Source organism: Triturus cristatus, chromosome 8 (assembly GCF_964204655.1).
Source record: "Triturus cristatus chromosome 8, aTriCri1.1, whole genome shotgun sequence".
Taxonomy (NCBI): domain Eukaryota; kingdom Metazoa; phylum Chordata; class Amphibia; order Caudata; family Salamandridae; genus Triturus; species Triturus cristatus.
Window position 1 is genome coordinate 251,816,184 of NC_140591.1, and position 20,968 is coordinate 251,837,151.

The following is a 20,968-nucleotide window of genomic DNA, read 5'->3' on the forward strand; positions in this document are numbered from 1 at the left end:
AGTTCATATGTAAAAGTATTGTGTTTCATGCATACTGTACTTTAATGCTCCTTTCTATGCAAAAACTGAATAAAAAATTGTTTAAAAAAAAAAAAAAAACAGGCAGAAATGCTGTCAAATGGGTAAAATGATTCCAGAGGGGCAACGATAGGAATTGGTGACATGAGCAATTGCCTAACACTTTTTTTAGGTCTCGCCTACGCAGCGCGCATGCGTTGCATAGGAGGACCTTTAGCCGTCGTTCAGCTCTTTTTCAAGCACTACACTCGTGCTTGTGGCGGCATACACCTTGCAGGAGTGTGCAGCGCCGCGCCACAAGCACGAGTACAGTGCTTGAAAAAGTGAAGCCTGCTCTCCCAAGCGCGTGTGCGCCTACTGCTGCAGCCTGCACGCCTTTTTTTTTTTTTTTAATTTTGAGCGCGAGCAACAGAGAACTCCTAAGATTCAACCCCTAGATAGCATTTATTACAGATCAACTGTGATCTGCTAACAGGCACCTTACGCTCTCTGCAAAAGTAAACTTGTATCGCAGCACAAGCGTATTTGAAGACAGCAGCCCACCTAACAAGGCCTACAAATTCGTTTTTATCAGTGGCTCTTCCCTACTAGACTAAACATCATAATTATAAATGCACACTATTCGTTAAAACCATTTACAGACTATGGTGCTGCACTTGCATGTCTTCATATCCTTATTATCAAAGTTACAAGAAATAGGATATAATGTCTTATCTAGCCCCATGTGGGGAGAGTATCCTGATCCGCATTATCACATTATGTCCATTGAAATAATGCTATGAGGATGGTGGGTGAGTGTGGCTATTTCATATTATGCCAATATTCATCTAATTTCTTTCATTACTTTATGGTGCATAAATTCTGACTTGCAAAATTCTTCTGACACAAAGTTTGTCCAACTCTCATCTCCCGTTAGCATTATTCAGGACAAGAAACCTAGTTTCCCATTCTCTACTCTGTGCGCTAACAAAAAATCTTTTTTAGTACATACACCCTAGGCCTGACGCTTTGGGACTATAAGAACTGCTGTGAACTTACAAAAGCCCGATTCATAAGACCTTCAGGAATCTATACACCTCATGACCCGGCCCACAAATATTTTCCGGCACAAGCTCTATCAAATGTGATAAGGAAGGTCTACATTAACACTGACACCTAAACAAAGACCTCCGTTAAAAACTCCCTGCTTCTAGAACATTTCCCGACGAGACATTCACTGGAGCATGATGGTGAATGCTTTGTGTCACCGTCTGTCCCATGGTGAATTCCACATGCAGGTTTCCCTTTTTTTCCCCCTTCTGTCAGCTTTATTTTGTGTTGCTCTTCTCCTGTCCTCTCTATGGTTTTGGAGAAGAGTGGCTCAGCATCCTTGTTCTGATTAAATTGGGGGTGGGCCGTAAAGCGGTCGTTTTTTTTTTGTCCATGCTCTGCGACCGGCCTCTTTTTCAGTGTGAGGGTTTTTTTAATATCATGAGTGTAGGAGAGTAGGATCTGCACTTATGTTGCCCCCACTTTTTTTCTGATGTTAACACTGGTTTCTGGCTATATTCTGGCTGGGTCCCTGCTAATCAGGGCCCCAGTCTCTCTGTTCTCTCTAAACAACTTGGAGTGCATACTAGATGCACTAGTGATTGGATACTGTGGTACCTTATGAGCCCCTAGTATATGGTAACCTAGGTACCAAGAACATAGGTACTTCACAGGCCTACCAGGGGCTGAAGCATGTATTATGCCACCCCTGGGAAGCAGACTAAATCTGACACCACAGACCTGCTACTGCAGCCTGGGTGAGGTAGTGTTAGCACTCCTCACTGAGGTATAGGTTCCTATATCACACCATACACACACATATAAACCTATCAGTCACCCCTAAGGCAGGCCCCATCAATCCTGAGGGCAGGGTGCTTGGTTTACAATGTGAGGGGGTGCCTCTGCATAAGCAGGACCCCTCTGCAGCTGGCAGAGTCTATTCTCTGTGGCTGTTTGTGGATGCGGTTAAACCAAATACTCTAAAGTGCATTATAACCTCCCGGTTAATGCTAACTTTGGAATGACGGCATCAAAACATGTCGTGTTTGGTGTCCAACAACTTGGAATCATGCCCCCACACCAGTAACTGGTGTGGGAGTATGATCCCACCCATCTAGAGGGGACGACATGTACCCACTGTGGAAACATGGTAGAAATCTGAAAGAGCCCTGGCATCACAAAATGGATGCCACCAGCACAGACACTGGGCTGCCCTCCTGCTGCTGACAAACTCGCAGTGGAGGAGGCCCAACAATAGGCATCCTGTCACAGGGAGGTGTCACCACCTTCCAGACAGGATTTTGTGTATTGGGGCTGGGTGGGTGCACTCCGAGTGCTTTGAAGTCCTGCACTGGGGGAGCAGTAGGCTCCTCTGCGCATATGCCAGCTCAAACCGGTTCAGGGGCTACCTGTCCCTGCTCTGGCGCGAAACTGGACAAAGGGAAGTGGGTGTAACCACCCCCTACCCTGACCCTCCCAGAGGAGTGGTCAAAGCTAGTCCCTCCCTTTCTTTTAGCATAAGATAGGGAACCCTTGCCATTGCAAACTAGATAACCCTGGACGACACTCTACAAGAAGAATCCTGGCCCTTCGAAGTTCCACTACCTTTGGAAGACAGAAGAATCTCCCTTGGTGTCAAGGAGTGACTCCCCCGCTTGGCAGGCACCAAAAACTCTAATCAACGGTTGCCAACTTTCCCGCTTCCGCTGGAGTCCGAAGTCCCTGCAGCCCCAGAAGTGGATTTCCTGACCTCAATGGCCATTGTGAGGCCCCAGCAGAGCTGAAGCGAGTGGAATTCACGAGTGACAAGGAACAGCAATACCCGGGTACCGTGCCCTATTGTCGAGTGCAACCCCTTCACGACGTTCTACGAACTTGTGCATTGGACCATTTGTGGCCCAAACCTCCAGCAGGTTGTGCACCGAAAATCAGAGACCTACCCTGTCCAGAGTGACCGTGGGCTCTTGTAAAGCATTTCCTCACGAGGCGTCTTCGCAATCCCTTGCCTGTTGGCTTGTGGGTCCCCTGAAGACTTCCTTATCGAACCAGAGGGCTCCCCTGGTTGCTCCAGGCCTGCCCTCACTCACCCTCGCTGGGTGAGCCCCTCAGACCTTGCTGGTCTGCACCACTGACTTTATTCACTTTCCGCGAGACTTGCTGTTGCCAAGGCTTGTTGGCTCCAATCCGGTTGCAGACACCTCAGTAAGCTGCAGACGTCGTGGGACACTCTGAATCCAGCTGCTGGTCATCGTCGATGCCTCGTGGGCGAAGAGTCAAAACACCCTTGATCACCTGAAATCACCAGACTTCCGTGGGCATCCATCTTCCTGGCCACTGACAAGTGACTGTGAACACTGGCCCTTCTGCTTTCCGGTCATCTTCATCTTGAATCCAGCCTTGGATTCCACCGGACACTTCTCCAGTCTTTGCAAGCAGCAAATCTTCTTTGGCTTCCATAGAAAACAGCGACGCGACCCGACACCAAAAGACACCTATGCACCCGGCTTCCCTGGGTGAGTTAACTCGTGCACTCCGGTGCCCTAGTGTGTGTTGGCCCTCAAATTACTTACCTTGTAAGTGGCTTGCTTGTAGACTTCCTCGAAGTACCCTAAAACTTTAAAAAACCAACCGCGACTTGCTCCATTGAAATCAATAGGGAACCCGCGGCTGTGTTCTCACACTGCACGCGTCTCCCGTGGGTCTTTTACTTACCTGCCTTGGGTGGATTAGTGAAGCCCCAGCGATTCTACAGGCCGTATGCCTTGTCCTCTTCTTGCAAGTCGACTTTCCTAAACCTCTTTTTTAGTACATGGTCTGGTACCTCCCTAGGGCCCCAGCCATATTTGTGCTTAACTTACTGTGAAACGTTGATATTTGAATATGTTCCTGACTTCTAATCTCAAAGAGATTAGTAGAGTGTCTAGAAATAAATATATTATATATATATATAATATATCAATAGACAAACGAAGCACCCAATTCGGAGGCCCACACGCAGCGTGTTCTGCATACTTTATTTCCACAGGAGACAAAGCTTTTTCACCTTCCTCGACATAGACCAATACGCCAATAAAGTTCCAACGCGTTTCGGGCATCCTTCCGCCCTTCTTCTCGGGAAATGGCACACTTGGAGAGGCAGCTCCGCAAGTAAGTTAAATATTACGTCTTGGGGCGTGGCAGCGCAATGCAGCATGGTATATGTAGTTTTAATCACAAATGTCTCTTTAGTAGAAGCTGCACCCATTTCTCCGAATTGGGTGCTTCGTTTGTCTATTGATATATATATATATATACACACACACACACACACATATACCTACCTGTGTGGTGTCCTTTCATTTGGTAATTCAAGAGATAATAAGGTAAAACAAGCTGCTTTACATTCCTCAGAGACTTAGCCTGAAGGCTGCTCTCCACAGCTACCACTAGGATAGCTTTCTTTAAAAAGGTTGTCTTAAACCCATCTACCATAAGAGTGGAGGACTGGTGCAAAGAGACCACTATAACTAGTGACCAGCATATGCCAGGCCAACTTCTCACAATGAGGATGGTCTGGGGTCAGTGGGAGCTTAACCCTGCTTATTCTTTACTTAATTTTTATTGGGGGGAAGGTGGGTACCCCCATGCCCCCACTCCTCATGTTTATTTTTTAAGGTCTGCATACCTGTTGCAATGTCTAATCCAGGGATGCAATGTAGGTGATGGAATGACCGGCACAGTGAAGTGCACAGCAAAGGCATATATAGCAAGCGGCATATAGTTATATGGCTCTCTTGTAAGCGTGTACAATGGTAAGTACCAAAAGAACAAAATCCAGTAGGTGTATCAAAAGTAGTTGGAAGGGGCTGAAGCTAAGAACATACAATTCCGCCAAACCAGTCAGTGTCGGCTCACTTTGTTTTTTGCACAGCAAAGTAGTCATTCATCTACTTCATTATGTTGAGCTAAGAGAGAACTAACTCTTCCAAAGTATCCTTATACTATTAGAGAGACCACATCATTATTGTAGAGAATGGGGTCCAATAGAAAGATTACAAAACTGCTTATGGTACAAAATAGAGTAATTTGTGTCATCTATGCCCTAAAGAAAAACAACCAGGTATATAGACAAGCATTGGCATAGCCAATAGGTCTCGCCTTTGGGACCTTATAAGTGTTTAGCCATGCAACACTTGATGTTGTTGCACCAAGGATATTGTGTTGGATAACTAAACACTTATAAGGTCCCAAAGGCGAGACCTATTGGCTATGCCAATGCTTGTCAGTTTTGTCAACGTTTGAATTGTTTTGGCATTGTTTTTGTAAAACCTTATTGGTGTGGGAGCTGCCGGGCCCTCACCATTATAACAAGCATTGGCAAACGCAAAAATAGTTTTTGGTCTCAAAAAGTACACACCTCCACAGTAGTTACTGGCACTGAACCAAAACTACTTTGTGTGCCGATATGCTCCTTGTGAAAGAGCAGAATGCGGTCGCTCACAGTGGAGCCCGCCGATACAGAGAGAGAGAGACACACAGCATTTTAATAAATGTTAAAGGTCATGGTCAATGCCAGACCAAATTAGGGGCACAATTATTAAAGAAAGTCTCAAAAAGTGCACCCAAGGTAAATGTCCTTGCATTAAGTGCAGCTATACAGCTTTCGTGAATTTCCCAAAATTTACAGAAGTAGGACAAGAAATAGTATTCCTAGAAAATATTTATGAACTGCATTTTAGCATAAGCAAATATGCATGTTTAGAATTGCTCATGCAGAAATCTGAGTGTTTTCAAGTTCACTTTCCTCCAACCACTTTTTTCCCAACTCAGGAAGAAGGTTTACGTCTGCAATTGTCAGGAGTAAATTTCCAACATTTCTCTAATCTTTTCCCATACTGAGAAGAGCTGTTGAACACACTTAAAACATGCAAGTTAGTAGGTTTGCACAGACTCAAAAGGGCATTCTGACGCTGAAGCCATTGCTTACCACTACCTTCAGCCCCAGTATTCAGATCTGTGGAAAATGGCAACATAAGAGGATTGCAAGAATTCAAACACTACTATGGTAAGTATGAGCTGTGGCATAATCAGAGAGGCTATATAAGAGCTCCTATATAATGAGATAGCAGCCATAATTTGTCGCTGCACTAAATGGCACGAAAACGGCAAGTGGATTTGTTACAGGACAAGTAGATTTATGAAGCAACCTGCCCCATGGACAAGTAGATATTGTATTAAATTCCACACCCCTGTAATGTGACCGAAGTGGACTTAGACAGGGACTGTTTAACCTTGATTACTGAATCTGTTGTGGAAAAATGAGGCAGACCAGTTTAGAACAAACCCTTAGTACCCCATCGTAGGTTTGAACAAGTCTAGTAGAATTAGAAGGAAGGATTCGTTCGGATCGAACATTTTTAACACGTCGCCAACTATGTGTGTCAGATATGAGCCGGAAGGAAGCTGGATAGGTCTAAAAGACTGAATTTGATCTATGTGGTTAGATTTGGACGTGTACATGTGTGATAAAAAAAAAATTGAAAAAAAACGAATGTCACCTCAAAAACACATATAACAGTGAAATAACTTCTAACCTGTAACAGTACTCCAGCCAGAGCGGAAAATCTATAAAGGTACAATGTATTACAGTAGCTCATAAATGAGGGAAGCACCTCAACCAATTAAAGAAGCATCTTTACCAAGGAGGCTTATGTCAAGCTATAGGCCATGACTGGTATGAATGCTATAACAAAAATCTCAAACCGACCAACAATCAACTTAGTTGCTTGTTAGTTAGACCAAAACACTTGGCAATATGAGGCTATGTATAATTCTTCCAGGATGCACTCTGATTAGATGCAAATATATGCAATAGCTTGAAGGCAAGATGGACTATTATTTGCTTTCAAAATAAAATGTTTAAAAAAAAAATTAAAGTTTTGCTTAACTACTGTGAAATTTTAGATACCATTTCTTTGAAGCATTGTTTAGCAAAATGTGTTGATGGATGAGAGTATTTCCCAAAAATATTCATAATGGAAAATCAGTGTAACCAGTTGCAATAAAATTATAGGAAACATGAAAATAACAAGCATTGGCAAATCCATTAGGTAGGACATGTGGTCAGCCTTTTGGTTAGGTCAATGTGTGTTTTGTTTTGACATTGGTTTTGTAAAACTATATTGTTGTGGGTGCTGCAGTCATCATTATAACAAACATTAGTAAAAGCAAAAATATTTTGTCTCAAAAACCACACCTGCCACAGTAGTTTCTGGCACTGAACAAAACTACTTTGCGTGCCAATATTCTCCTTGTGAAAGAGCAGAATGCGGTCACTGACCTGCAGCCAGCCAGTAGGTAGATAGAATTTTAATGAAATAAAATGCCAGACCTAAATAGGGGCCCAATTCTAAAAGTGCACCCATGGTATATGTCCTTACAGTAGTGCAGATTTACAGCCTTCATGAATTCAGTAGGTCAGGAAATCGTATTAGAAAATATGTGAACTGCATGTTAGTACTGGCAAATATACATTTGTAGATTTCCTCAAGCGAAAATCTGTTGCATGGTAACAAGTTCACTTTCCCACCAACCACTTTTTACCCATCCATGAAAGAAGTTTTACTTCTGCCCTTGTCAGGAGTAAATTTCCAACCTCTCTACATGTGAAAATAGAAGAGCAAGCTGATGAAAACCCATAAAACATGCAAGTTCGTAAGTTTGCACAGACTCAAAAGGGCATTCCAAACATGGTGGTGAACTACTGCTTACTGCCGCCACCTCCAGCCCCAGAATGTAGATCTGCGGAAAGGTGGCAAAATAAGAGAATTGCTAGTATTCATAGCCTACTATCGTTTAGGCTCTGGCATTATCAGAGAGGCTATTATCAGAGATCTTATATAATGAGATTGCTGCCATAATTTGTAGCTGCATTACAGGCGCTAAAGCGGCAAGTGGATTTTGTTACAGGACAAGTAGTTTTATGAAGTAGATATTTTATAAAATTCCCCACCCCTGCTTTACCATAACTTTCATAATAAACAACTCAGGCCTGTAGACTTGATCATTGCCTTGCCCCCATTTTGGGCGGAGCCCAAGCCCCTTACTCAGTAGTAATTTTAAAAGCCTTTTCTGTTACTGACTTAACGTACGGTGAAAGCTGTGCTGACAAGCTAGATCGATGAAAAAAAGGGGAGGTATAACGGCATAAAAGAAAAAAAGAATTTACACAAAGACTGTATGTAGGTCTAAGAAAAATGAGGTTGCTGGGGTTTAACCTCAAAAGAAAATTAATCTTGACATGTTACCAACAAAATAGGCATTAAAGTACGAAAATAGGAGTTAATTTCCCCCTTAAGAAAAGTTATATACATAAATAATTAACTTGCCTGCTAAGTTGTGATGTAATCATACTCCCAATATAGTCCTGCAATGTCATGATTACTAATGTACTTTCATGTGATGTAGAGACCTACATCCATTTATAAAGTGCTGCCCATTCCTTTGCAAGTCAAAAGGGTCTTCTGCCTGTGCCATTTTGTATCCTTTTTAGTTTGGCCTACCTAGGACAGGTTAGATTTAGTGTAGGTGCATAAGGTGGTGGAATCAAGTTGCAGCCAATGTCTCTTCGCATAGGCTGATAGTGTGAGAATAGTCAGTCTTACATGCAGGTACTTAAAAGGTCAGCAAAGACCTATCAAATGTGCTGCTGTTGATGTGTACCAGTTGTGTCCGGTGGGGTATATGGAGTCCACTTTGTAGCATCAAATCGGCCAGGCCATCGTTAGCCCACCAAGGGAGTGCCAATATTGACCACTGAAGATCAGCTCACTCACTGAAAATATTTTTAAATCCAAAAGAGAGTGCTATTTAGAGTCTATCTAGCAGCGAAAGATTCGGATCACTGGTGTGCCATGTAAAGTATACACAAGAGCAAGTGCCCAACCACGTTGGGTGCTATGAATAGAAAGCAGTGTGGCAAATATTTGGGGCTAATGCCCCTTCCGCGACATGATGCCGTATTAAGATGCTTTCAACTGGATGCCTGGCCTGGACACCCTATGGCCAGAGACTAAGTAGAGGAGCAGCAACAAACTCAAGCAGGGCCTCCAGAGGGTGGATGGGGGTGGGGGGGGTGGGGGGGAGGGGGGGGGGGGGAGTAGGGACATGGGAACAGCAGAGGAATAAGGCCAGGTTAGCACGGGGAAAACAGTGAGTCAGGTGACATTGAGCTAAATCATTGCAGAAACAATTAATATTGCTGCACTAGAACCAAACGGAGCATGCCATAAACGTTATGAATACTGCTCATGTCTAGCAAAAAAAATTTCAATACCAAAACATTTCTAATGCAGCTCAAGTCAAACATTAAATATTTACAGCAACAAAAAAAAACACATTGTCACGAGGATGAAACAAATTCCGCACAAAAAGCATCAAATTACAGCCCACTTCAACCATAAACATTTCCTATAAAGAAACTTTAAAAAACTGAGAGCAAGAGGGTCTATCAGCTCCACAAAGGATAGGTCACAAAGGGCAGAAGGGAGCTTTCCTATGTTTTTGATCAATGTATTAAAAATATTTAACTTCTAAATAGCAGTACATAGACAAATAGTGCAGGCGACAGTGGTCAGTGTATCAAGTTAAAGCACACCAGGTGGTAAAGTGGAAATTAAAAGAATCAAGTCAATCCCTAGTTATAAAAACAAGTAATGCACAGCTTTTTCAGGAGCTCATCCTCAAATTATGGAAAACTGCTTTAGCGCTACGAGGTCTGCATATAGATCTAAAAGCGCATAATGTATCTCTCCTTGAAACACTTGCAATAGGTCAAGATTTGGACCAGAGGTGTTATCTCAAGGACTGTCATCATGAATGACAAGTCATTTATGTGCCTCAAAGGATACTGCCATGAAGAACTTTATTTTAAATATGGGGGGGTGGGGGGGGGGGGAGGGTGTTACATATAGGTAGGAGGGTCCATGCCATTTAGACTTAGAAGCTCAAACATACGGGAAGGAGCAGTCAGGCAAAGATACTTTATTATTGATCATGATTCAACACTTGGGAGCCATTTTACAAAAGCATTTAGTAGTACAGGGAGTAGCACTACATAAGTACCTTTGTGAATCTGCCTCAAAACACCCTACAAGTAAATGTCCAAGGAGGAGAAAGTACATTCATTGTACTAAGTGCACATTGACATTTTCTTACAGGTTTAGATGCCCCGGGTCCAATTCACAAAGGCATGTAACAGTATGTAATGAGTACTACAGGAGTATCACTTATGTTCTCCAAACTAAATCAGTGAATAGGACTTATGGAGAATACCAAGCATTATGGATAGCCTGGTGAAGAGGTTCATAGATATGTTAACTATGTTAAAGTGAACCCAGTGGTGAAATCAGCCTGCCATTTGCTATACAGGTTTCCAAAAGCAGGCATACTTTACAGACTCAGTTTCAGTCAACAGCTGATGCATCTCATAATTAACAATGCTAGTTCCATTTTTCACTTGTAGAGCGCACACTACAAAATTGCCCCAGGTGCAGCATCTATTATAAGGAATGTAAAACAACATATGTAAGTTCTGCTAAAAACTGGCTTTTATATGTTATGTGAAATATGAAATCTAATTAGTTTTTGAAAATGAATGAATGTCTAACCTGTAGGTTACAAGAGGATCCTTGTTCTAAATATTTGGGGGGGGTTGTGTGTAGGGTGGGGGGAGTAAATTCCAGAGCAGTGGGCTAACTACTAAGAATCTGCAGTCTCCTTTTCACCGGAGGGAAGATCTAAGCTGCTTGATCATACACTGTATGTAATTTTGAAGACTGCATATTTATACAGGTAGCCAATGCAATATGGTCAGGCATGCTAAGATAATCTTCATCAACTCTGATTAGTCTTGTTCTATACATATTAAAACCTATCGATCTGGTTTTTGAAAGCCCACCCATTAAAGCATTAACATATTGAACTTTAATCTTTGAATAAGCCGGTTATGCTTTGTGAAATTTCAATGCGAGTGCCAATGTTCATTTTGAATGCCGTAGGCAACAGAATGCTGAAGGAACTACAATGCTTATGTGAGCCTCAAAGTTCCATTCTACATCCTAGGATACCCCTCCACCAACACATTTATAACTTTATTAGTGAGGGATAAAGGCAGATTGGGTATGTATTCACTCATGGAGACTTAAATAAGATTCATACAGCTAATACCACTCAAAAAGGAACTATGATCCATTTGAAGAAGTGGCAGTCTGGAAATGTTCATTTTAAAAGTTATCACGCCATTTTTTTTTTATTCCATTTAATATGTTCCATGGAATAATTTCAGAAATATACTAGACAGGTTTCTTTAGGTTTTAAATGAGTGCACTAGGATTTTGGCTTCTATAGCACAAAATATTTACTCTTCCTTTGGCGTGCCTGTAAGAAACTTTGGGGTCAGATGTATAGCACAATATTGCACTATTGCAGTAACTCACAAATCCTTTAAAACCAAAATAAATTAACCTGTTTTCCATTGGTGGTCAAGGCCAAATAACAAGCAGCATAAAAGGATATTTTAAAAACCAGTAAAACATGTGCACAGGAATAGCTTTACAGAATGGTAGAGAACCAAAAACGGTTGCAGAAAATGTATGTTATTATTCACTGAACTTAATGATTTGCAAATGTGAAGCCTTTGGTACCAAGAGGGAACTAACTCAGAGGAAGGGCAGAAATATCACACTATCTTCCGGAGACAGCATATTTTAAGGTTTGTGAACTCACACAAAAAGTAGCAGCAAAATAAAGTTGACTTAATTGGGTAAAAACATATCTACATACCTGCATACTCATAAAACCAAGCTAGGCACTTCTTGCTTGAAAAATGATCTTCTCCTATTACTCTGTCTGGAGTATGTAACCTGTAGTAGCTTAAAATAAAAAATGTGACACCAATAACCTAATCAAAACATATTATAGTAGAACCACAATATAGATAATATAATTCTGCTACACAGCTTGTTTTGAATGAAAGACAGATATTACAAATGGACTATACCCATCTGGATAAATCAGGACATTCCGCAACAAACAAATTTACCATTTAAATACACCAGTAGAGACCAATAATAATTAGTAGCTACTTTCAATTCGGTCTGCACGAGGACAAGATTTTGCTTTGGTTTCTTTTACCAATAAATACAGAAACTATAAAATCAGAAAACACTTTTGAAGTCATGATGAAAATTTAATACATGAACAACTTTCAGCAAGCATAGCCAAGAAATCTTATAAACTATAAGGTACAAAATGTTTCACTAACCTACCTCTCATATTTGGTACAAAACAGTGAGGCGACTTAATTATAGTAGAACAGTCTTGTCAGAGCTCTGACAAGATTTGCTTATAATATGGCACAATATGGATTCAAGGAAGGCTTTGGTTATGCAATCATTCCTGGGCTCAATTTTAAGAACCCTTTGACCGTGGAGAAAAAAAAAAGAAAGGTAGCAAGCACACATGCTTAGTAGATTTTCGCAAGAGCAAATATACACACGCATGCCTGCTTATACAAAAATGGAATGCACAAAAGCTTTGCTAGGATTACATCAGGAAAATGCGAGGGTAAGTTCTCCAGATGTACCACGAAAATAATTCCTTAAAGTCAAATCTGAACTCATGCGGTCAGTCCTGAGGGTACCTGCGCATTGTCCCACTCCAGAGCGAAAGATCAGAGGACAGGTAGCAGAAGTATTCAGTAGCCAGGCTGCCTCGCTCAGCAACAGCAATTTGTTCTATGAATTTACTGATCTGTGAACCACCCCTTAAATGCATTCTTGGCTAGATAGTAGGGCCTGGGAACACGCGTCGAGCCTGCTATGTCCGTTTCTCTTGTCATCCGGATTTCACTAAAAGGTTTTAACTTGTTCATTTTTGGGATGAGGTACTTGAATACGTACAGTGACTGGTTTAGGAAAACAAAAGTAGCAAATCTGGGTTCCAATATACTACTTTTCAGAATTCACAAACATTGGCAGTAGTAGACTTGGAAAGCTAGGTTAGTCTCAGGTTTCTAGGCATCCGACTGGCAATCACACACCAAAACGTTGAAGTGGCAAATGTTTGCAAATATTCTAGCCACAGGCAGTCCCTCGGGGTATTACTGCAAACCATAATTTTTTGCCACTGCACTACTTTAGACAGAGGGCCTGAATCAGTGTTTGGAGTAAAGGCAGGCAGGGTTGCGGAGGATTTTACTGTCTTTACTCCGCCCGCCAAATTTAGAGAGGTCTGCCAGCCCCGCAGACATCTCTATACACTCGCATGAAACACCTTCTCGGCAGTTCCTGTCACTGAAGGAAAAGTTTCAGTGAACAGCTTAAACAGGACAGGTGGCCATCAAACTTCTCCTAATTGTTCTTTCCTTTCAAAAACAAGCTCCCAAAGTAGGAGTCTGCACTTGAAAAAGAAAAAAAATTTAAATAATGATCCACCACACCATGGGAGTTTTTTCCCTACAGTGTAGTGGTAATTTTTAGGTCGCGCCTGCAGGCAATGCATACGTCCAGTCTATTGTTCTTTAACCCTCAATACCCAGCATGCGCAGGCGTTACTTCCTCTGTGTACACTAGTCACTTCCATGGAGCCTGGACCACATAATGTGTTGGGGTCCTTCCACTGCTCACAATCAAACTGAGGCACTTTGTGCTTCTGCTGATGTGATGCTTCCTGTGTCATCCATCAGCTAAATCTGTTGTTGCTTGGTCCATCGCCACTCTCCTTGCATGTGTTAACACTGGAATAATGAACAGCAGTAGGTTGCCTCCTTTAGTGCGACCCTTGTGGTGTGCATTTCGTTGAGAATATTTGGTGTTGGCACGACTAGTGTTGGCGGACATTCTCAGTCACTACAGTGCATCATTTTTCCTCCTCTCGTACTAAAAGAAGGGTTTTGTCAGGTGTGCTGGCTGAAATATAAAGTGAAGTCTTCAGCGAGTATTGGAGGCAGCGCCTTATTTATTGCTCTAAACATGGAAAAGTCCTCACCGAGCGAGGTTGTCAGGCTCATGGATGAGTCCCCTCTTTCAAATTTAAGCAGTGGTTTATCAGAGAATTGAAAGATATTGACTTCTGTTCAGTTGTGGGAGTAACAGGTTTATTTGTTTCTTATTAGCTCAATAAGGATCAAAGTTACTGTGAGAAAGTACCTCTTTTGCATGGGAAGCACCCCCCACTTTTTGCCCGATTTTGATTTGGTTTCAAATGTAGTACAAAAGGCCCCTGCCAACCAGGTCCCCTGTGCCCGGGCTCATTCCCTAAAACAAAGCCCCAATTGGTACTTCAGCCCCCAGGCACCATTTACTAGGGACGTACAGTGGCAGAAGAGGATCCCTTGGGACCCCCTCACTGGGACAATGCCACTGCCCTTGCAGCCTGCATGCCCGTGCGATGGAGAATATGCCAAAGTCAACAGGGCACCCTGCTTGGGTGCCATACCAGCTACCACTGCCTGCCAGTCTAGGTAAGTCACCCCGCTAGCAGGCCTCATAGCTCTGACGCAAGGTGCACTATACAACAGGTGAGGGCATATCTGCATGAGCAAATATGCCCCTACAATATTGCCTAATATTGTAGTGCCAGTGAACTCTAGTTCCTCAGCACCATGATGGCTTCACTGAATACAGAAGTGTTTGGTACCAAACTACTCCTTTCAATAAACCCACACTGATGCCAGTGTGGGATTTATTGTACCATATACCCAGAGGGCACCTCAGAAGTCCCCCCCCCCCCCCCCCCCCGAATCTCTACCAACCCTGGTGAGGTCGGACCGCTGCCAGCCACGCCATACCTGCTCCTGGACCCCTAGGTAGAGAGCCCCTGCTCTCTGGGACCAAAACCAGTACACATCCTGGGCAGAGGTGTCATGTCTCCTTCCCCAGGATGGGCCAGTGCTTGAAGAGGATATCTTCCACGGCCTGCCGCCTTTGTAATGCGACCGCCAGGGCATGCAGCTAGCAACAGATGGCAGTCCCTCTTTGGATGGGAAACCGGCAGGAAAATTAAAAAAAGATAGGTGTGCCGACCTCTGCCAACCCACTCCTAAGCTGGCCCCCAGCCGTACCGGCCTGTCTCCTGCTTCGAAGACCCTGCGACCTGTCTTGCAACAGTGACCTCTGAAACCCCTGGAAGAACTGTTGCCTTCAACAGACTCCAAAGACTGGATTCAGGTGGATCCGTGTACCCTGTCTCCCCGGCGATACTGAACTCGTGACCAGCATAGGCTGACCTATCCTGCCTTCTGCAACAGTGCCTGCAGTGTGAATACAGAGGCTCCCCTCAGACCACGACTCACTCCGGTAAGAAGATTGAGACAGTGAAAGGTACCCCTGCACTCGAAGCCCATGGGCCTTGGTAAGCTGAACCGATGGTGCCCCTACCACGCCCTACATCCCAACTTAGCTCTGCTCATTGATACAATTTTGTACTACTAAGCATGGTAGGCGTGAACTCGTAGGACATTCGAACCAGGAAGCAGAAACGATGAAGATAAGATAGGAGTGCTACACGCCATCTAGTGGTACAAAATTGTATCAATGAGTATTTATGAGAACAACTGTAGCCAACACTGGGTGGATGACAACATTGGGATATTGATCACGCCCTGATGAAGTCCCACAGTGACGAAACGAGTTTGGCTGAGCCGAATGGATTGCTTCTGTCAAATTGGCATCTTTTTAACAAATTTGGAATCAAAGCAACTCACAAGACTCCTGAATAACTTGTATTTGTCACATCATATTGCTGGAGAACAGTTTAAAAGTCTGTTGATTTTGTAACAGATAATCCTGGTTGCGGGGATATATCGGACATGTAGGTTCACCAAGAACCCGAGTAACCCAGAGCCAATAACTGAGCTGCATCTTGCAATGGTTTTTCATTGTGTGCCAAGAAAATAGCAAATCATTTGATAAAATATAAAGAGTGAAAAATAGGTACCAAGGAAACCTATTATATTTCCGAAATGGAAACAAAATATAGAGTTTAGAAGCAGTGGTTATTTGCACATCTCCAAAATCGTGGGTACCCAAAAAAGCATGTGAATTAGAGGTCATTTTTCAAACTGACTTTTTTTTTTGCAAATTGGAAGGCAGAAATGTAAACACTGTCAATTGGTAATAATAACACTTGTTCTACTATTCGGTGTTCTCCATAGTCTCCCAATAAAAATGCTATCTCACTCGTGTGGGTAGGCCTCGCACTTGCGACAGGAAACAGCCCAAAACAACGTGGATACAACACATTTTTCAAGTGAAACACGGACCTTTTTTTCACAATGTGCCTAGTTGTGGATTTTGGACCCTAGCTCTGCCGGCACCCAAAGAAACCTAGCAAACTATCCATTTTTAGGTCTCGCTAGAGCCATCGCATGCGCTGGTCTGGCGAGACATTTAGAAAGCGGGTTTTCAAAGTGCTACTAAAGGTGGCCACCAGCTTGCTGTTACGCGCACAAGCGTGCGCGCCTCGCTCGCCTTTCCAATGTTCTATTTCTGATCTCTTTCACTTTCGTGCGTGCGCGCACACAACTCCCATTCGTACCCGCACGTTTTGTTTACACAAACAACCGGCTTGTTTTAACATTGCAACCCCTGCCAGAATGAAGGGCGGGGCTGCTCTCGATCATGCTAAGAATGCAGGGTTGGGGGTTTTGCCGTCCTTGGCCTACATTCACAGCATTTCAGAGCAATTTGCAAACCGCATCCCTGCCTGATTGATATTAACAGGACAAGGATTCTGTGGTTTCTCCCGATTGCAGTTTGTTTGCGCTGACGTATCCCACAAGGCAAATCACAGAGTAATCGTGCACAGTAAATGCATCTGCATTGCAACCCGATATGGGTGCCCGGGGCACTAAGTTACTGCTGGCTCTGACTTCCTGTTGACATTTAATACTAACTTTTAAGCATTGGTTTGTTTGAAGCTGTAGCCTCGTACAGCTATCGAATACACTTTATCTAAAGTTAACACCCCTCCCATATACTGATTCTGCAAATCTCGTGCTGCCTCATAACAACAGTGTGGGCCTATTACTGCCATCAATGCACACAGACTGCACTTGCGGTAAATAGCTACCATGGGGACCAAGGCCGCGTGTGACACCTCCACCCGAAAAAAATTCAGGGGGTGGGGGCTGAATCTTTAAGCAACATGCAGAGTGGAGCTGCAGGTGCTCTTAGAAGGGGTGAAACAGCAAGGCCTCATTAACATGCAAATGGTCTTTTAAAGACCTGTGAAGTGCTCGGGTGCAGCTGTGTGGGTGCCCGGGAAGCGGTCTCATCCAGGGCTGCCACACACGACGGGGTACTTAAAAATTATCAAATTACAAAAAGACCTTGTTTTGTGAGGGAGTCACCTGCGTTTTTGGTCCCGGGCTCGGCGGCCATCTAGGGAACCTACCAATACCAGAAATTCCAAAATCTAGGAACCCGGAGGAGTCCAGAAAGGTGTGACTTGCGTTGATGCCACAACGTTTTCCTACCCAGAAACCCCTGTAAACTTCAAATTTAGCTGGGGAAAAAAAAAAAAAAAAAAAAGGACAGACTTTTGAATTTTGGGGGTAGGAGGGCATTGGCATGCACATTCTGGGCAGCCCCCAACCCTGGCCTATAAACAAATAATCGCTGGTGTCTCGTGACGGAACCATTCCGTCATGAGCACCGCACGGGTTAAAGGAAAATGTAAAGATAGTTAACTCCCCTGAAACTGAATAACCTTTTAGATTTATTTGTGATGTCTGGTAAACCCTTTTCTGTTTAGTTTGTAAATTTTCAAACACAGCAAAAACTAATAATTCTCCAAGCCCTTTTATCAATTTTAGGCTATTAAGGTCCTTAGGTAGGAGGCTGGATTGGATTACTTTTCAAGGGGGTAAGAATTTCTTTGACTGAAGAACCGTCTGAAAAGAAAAAACTTTTCATGCACACATAAGAAACAATCCTTTTCACAGTTAATGAGATTTCCCCTGAATTCCGTTGCCTACACACTAGGTCACCTGGAATCAAATCTGCAGTTACCTGCATCTGTAATGCCTGCATGTATGATGTCAGCGCTAGATCATGCAGACTGGGGAACGGTCAGGAGCAGGGATTAGAGAGACATCGGTGCAGGGGAGGACATTCTTGCATAGCATCAAAGGCTTCCCCAGAGACGATTAGGGTGGGCCCCGAACGTAGATTGAAAGACAAGAGGGAGCCGGTGGAAGGCAGAGTGGCTTCCGCCAGGCAAAGAGCAGAGTGAGAACCTGCTACTCGAGGAGGGAAAGTGACGCAATGAAAATTATTTAAAGATTACAATGTCAAATAATGGAGCTACAACCCAGTTCATAGCAGTTTTTAAGTTACAGTACTAGTAAGAGTGGACAGAACATTTAGACAGGTCATGAATTTATTATATATACACACACACATGAGCAGCTGGTCAAAAAGTAAACATTTACAATGTATCTGACTGAATAGATCACTACCTTGTGAGTTTGCATTTCTTTAAGCCAAGATCTTCAGAACCAGAGGATTTTCTCTTTTTTTTCACAGGCATATTTTCCCAATACGAGGATAAATTTCGAATGGCTGCACTGTGAAGACGTTTCTGAAAAATACAGTTACCAGGAGTTAGATTCAATAAACATGCCATAGTATAATCAGTGATATCATTAATATTGCATTCCACTTTAGCAAAGTTAGAGTAAAATCAAGTTTCCGAACGAATTATAAAAACAATAGCATTAAATTAAAATAAACTACTAGTGTGGTCAACTTTACAGTACAGTGCATACCTTGATGACAAAAATGATAAAATTGGTAATGGAAATATTTAACCCCCTTTGTAGTGCTGTTAACCCATCTTTACATTACCATCGAAAAGCTGTAAAAATATTGAAGGGAAACAAAAATTACAGAGGTTATTTGCAGCTCTGTAGTAAAGGACTGGCCAACACTCCACTAGCAAAATCCACATTTGCACATTTAATTACTTGCCCCCCCCCTACTTAACCTCTTCGCTGCTAGGCCTCCCCCCTCCCCCTGCTAAGCCTTTTTTTGGCTATTTGGGGTAGTGCGCGCTTAGGCCCCTGTAACTTTTTGAACAAATAAGGTATCCACGACAAATTTGCTTCCTTTTCTTCCAACATCATGGGGATTCTAAAGGTACATAGGGTTTGTGGGTTCCCAGAAATTAGCCAAAATACAGCAAAATTGTGTTTTTTGGGGGGGAAAATGGGAAAAACGGGCTGCAAATGAAAGCGTCTGGGTTTTTCCCTGCAAATGTTATCAAAAATTGGTTTGTGGGGTTGAAATCACCATTTTCCCAGCTTTTAGGGAATGACAGACTTTGGTCAGAAAACCAACATTTTTTTACACAGTTTTGAAATTTTTCTGGGACATAGCCTATTTTTGCTATTTTTTGTGCTTTCAACCTCCTTCCAGTTAATGGTAGAAATGGGTGAGAAAGTAATAATGGATCCTGGAAAGCTATACATTTTAGAAAGTAGACAAAATTCTGAATTCAGCAAGGGGTCATTTGTGTAGATCCATCAAGGTTTCTTTATGGAAAGTAACAGTTAAATATATAGCAAAAATTGAAAATTAGTTGGGGAAAAAAAACAGCCTTTTGTGTCAATGTTTTCACCTGTAACGTCTTCTAATTATGACAGCTCTTTGAAAGAAATATACCGTTACATCCGCTGGACCTTCCTGGTTGTGGGGATATATGGGACTTGGTAGGTTCACCAAGAACCCGACGGACCCAGAGTCAAAAACTGAGCAGCAATTTGCAATGGCTTTTTATTATGTACCGGGTATATAGCAATTATTGTGGGAAAATGTACACATGGAAAAATCTGTATGAAAGACACCCATGTATTTCTGAAATGGGAACAAATTATAGAGTTTAGAAACTAGATATTTGCACATTTTCGAAATTGGGAATACTCATACTAGCTTGAGAATTATCGGTCATTTTTCAAAAGGACTTCTTTTTTACACACTGTCTTTCATTTGGAAGGCAGAAATGCATCAAAAGTCAAAAAGTAATACCAGTTGCTTTACAAATCTGAATTACCCTAAGTCTCCCGATAAAAATGGTACCTCACTTGTGTGGGTGGGCATAGTGCCCACGACAGGAAATGGCGCAAAACGCAATGTGGACACACCTCAGTTTCGCAGTGAAAAATGACCCTTTTTGGGCAAAGTGCCTAGCAATAGTTTTTGAACCATAGCTCTGCCGGCACCTATGGAAGCCTAGCAAACCTATACATTTTTGAAAACTAGACACCCAGGGAAATGTAGGATGGGGTGACTAGACTGCCTCCCACCAGGTTCTGTTACCCAGAATCCCTTGCAAACCTAAACAATTGTCCAAAAAAAACATTTCCCCCACATTTCTGTAGTGGAATGTTTTGGAATCTGCGTGGATTCACAAATTTCTACCCACCCTGCGTTCCCCAAAGTCTTCGAGAAAAATGGTACCTCACTTGTGTGGGTCGGCATAGTGCCCGCGACAGGAAACTGCACAAAATGTAACGTGGACACACCTCAATTTCGCAGTGAAAAATTACCCTTTTTTGGCAAAGTGCCTAGGTGTAGTTTTCGAACCATAGCTCTTTCGGCACCTGGAGAAACCTAGCAAACCTATACATTTTTGAAAATTAGACACCCAGGGAATTCCAGGGAGGTATGGCTTGCCTGGATCCCCCAACGTTTCCTTACCCAGAATCCCCTGCAAACCTCAATTTTAACTGAAAAATCCATTTTTTTCACACATTTTTGTGATGGAAAGTTGTGGCATCACAGGGCTGAAACAAATTTCCTACCACCCAGCGTTCCCCCGGGTCTCCCGATAAAAACGGTGCCTCACTCGTGTGGGAGGCCCAAGTACCCACGACAGGTTA

General features: G+C 42.9%; 1 protein-coding gene across 4 annotated transcripts in view; it reads right to left on the minus strand.

Annotated features, from left to right (window-relative positions):
* DCUN1D5 (defective in cullin neddylation 1 domain containing 5) overlaps positions 1–20,968 on the minus strand; it is a 103,954-nt gene that overhangs the window by 63,777 nt on the left and 19,209 nt on the right. For all 4 annotated transcript variants that reach the window (XM_085621457.1, XM_085621459.1, XM_085621460.1 and 1 more), the window contains exons 2-3: positions 18,548–18,669; positions 11,869–11,957 (exon numbers count right to left, since the gene is read on the minus strand). In XM_085621457.1, coding sequence (XP_085477583.1) covers positions 11,869–11,957; positions 18,548–18,618 — 160 coding nt within the window. In that variant the 5' untranslated portion in view covers positions 18,619–18,669. The remainder of the gene's footprint in view (positions 1–11,868; positions 11,958–18,547; positions 18,670–20,968) is intronic.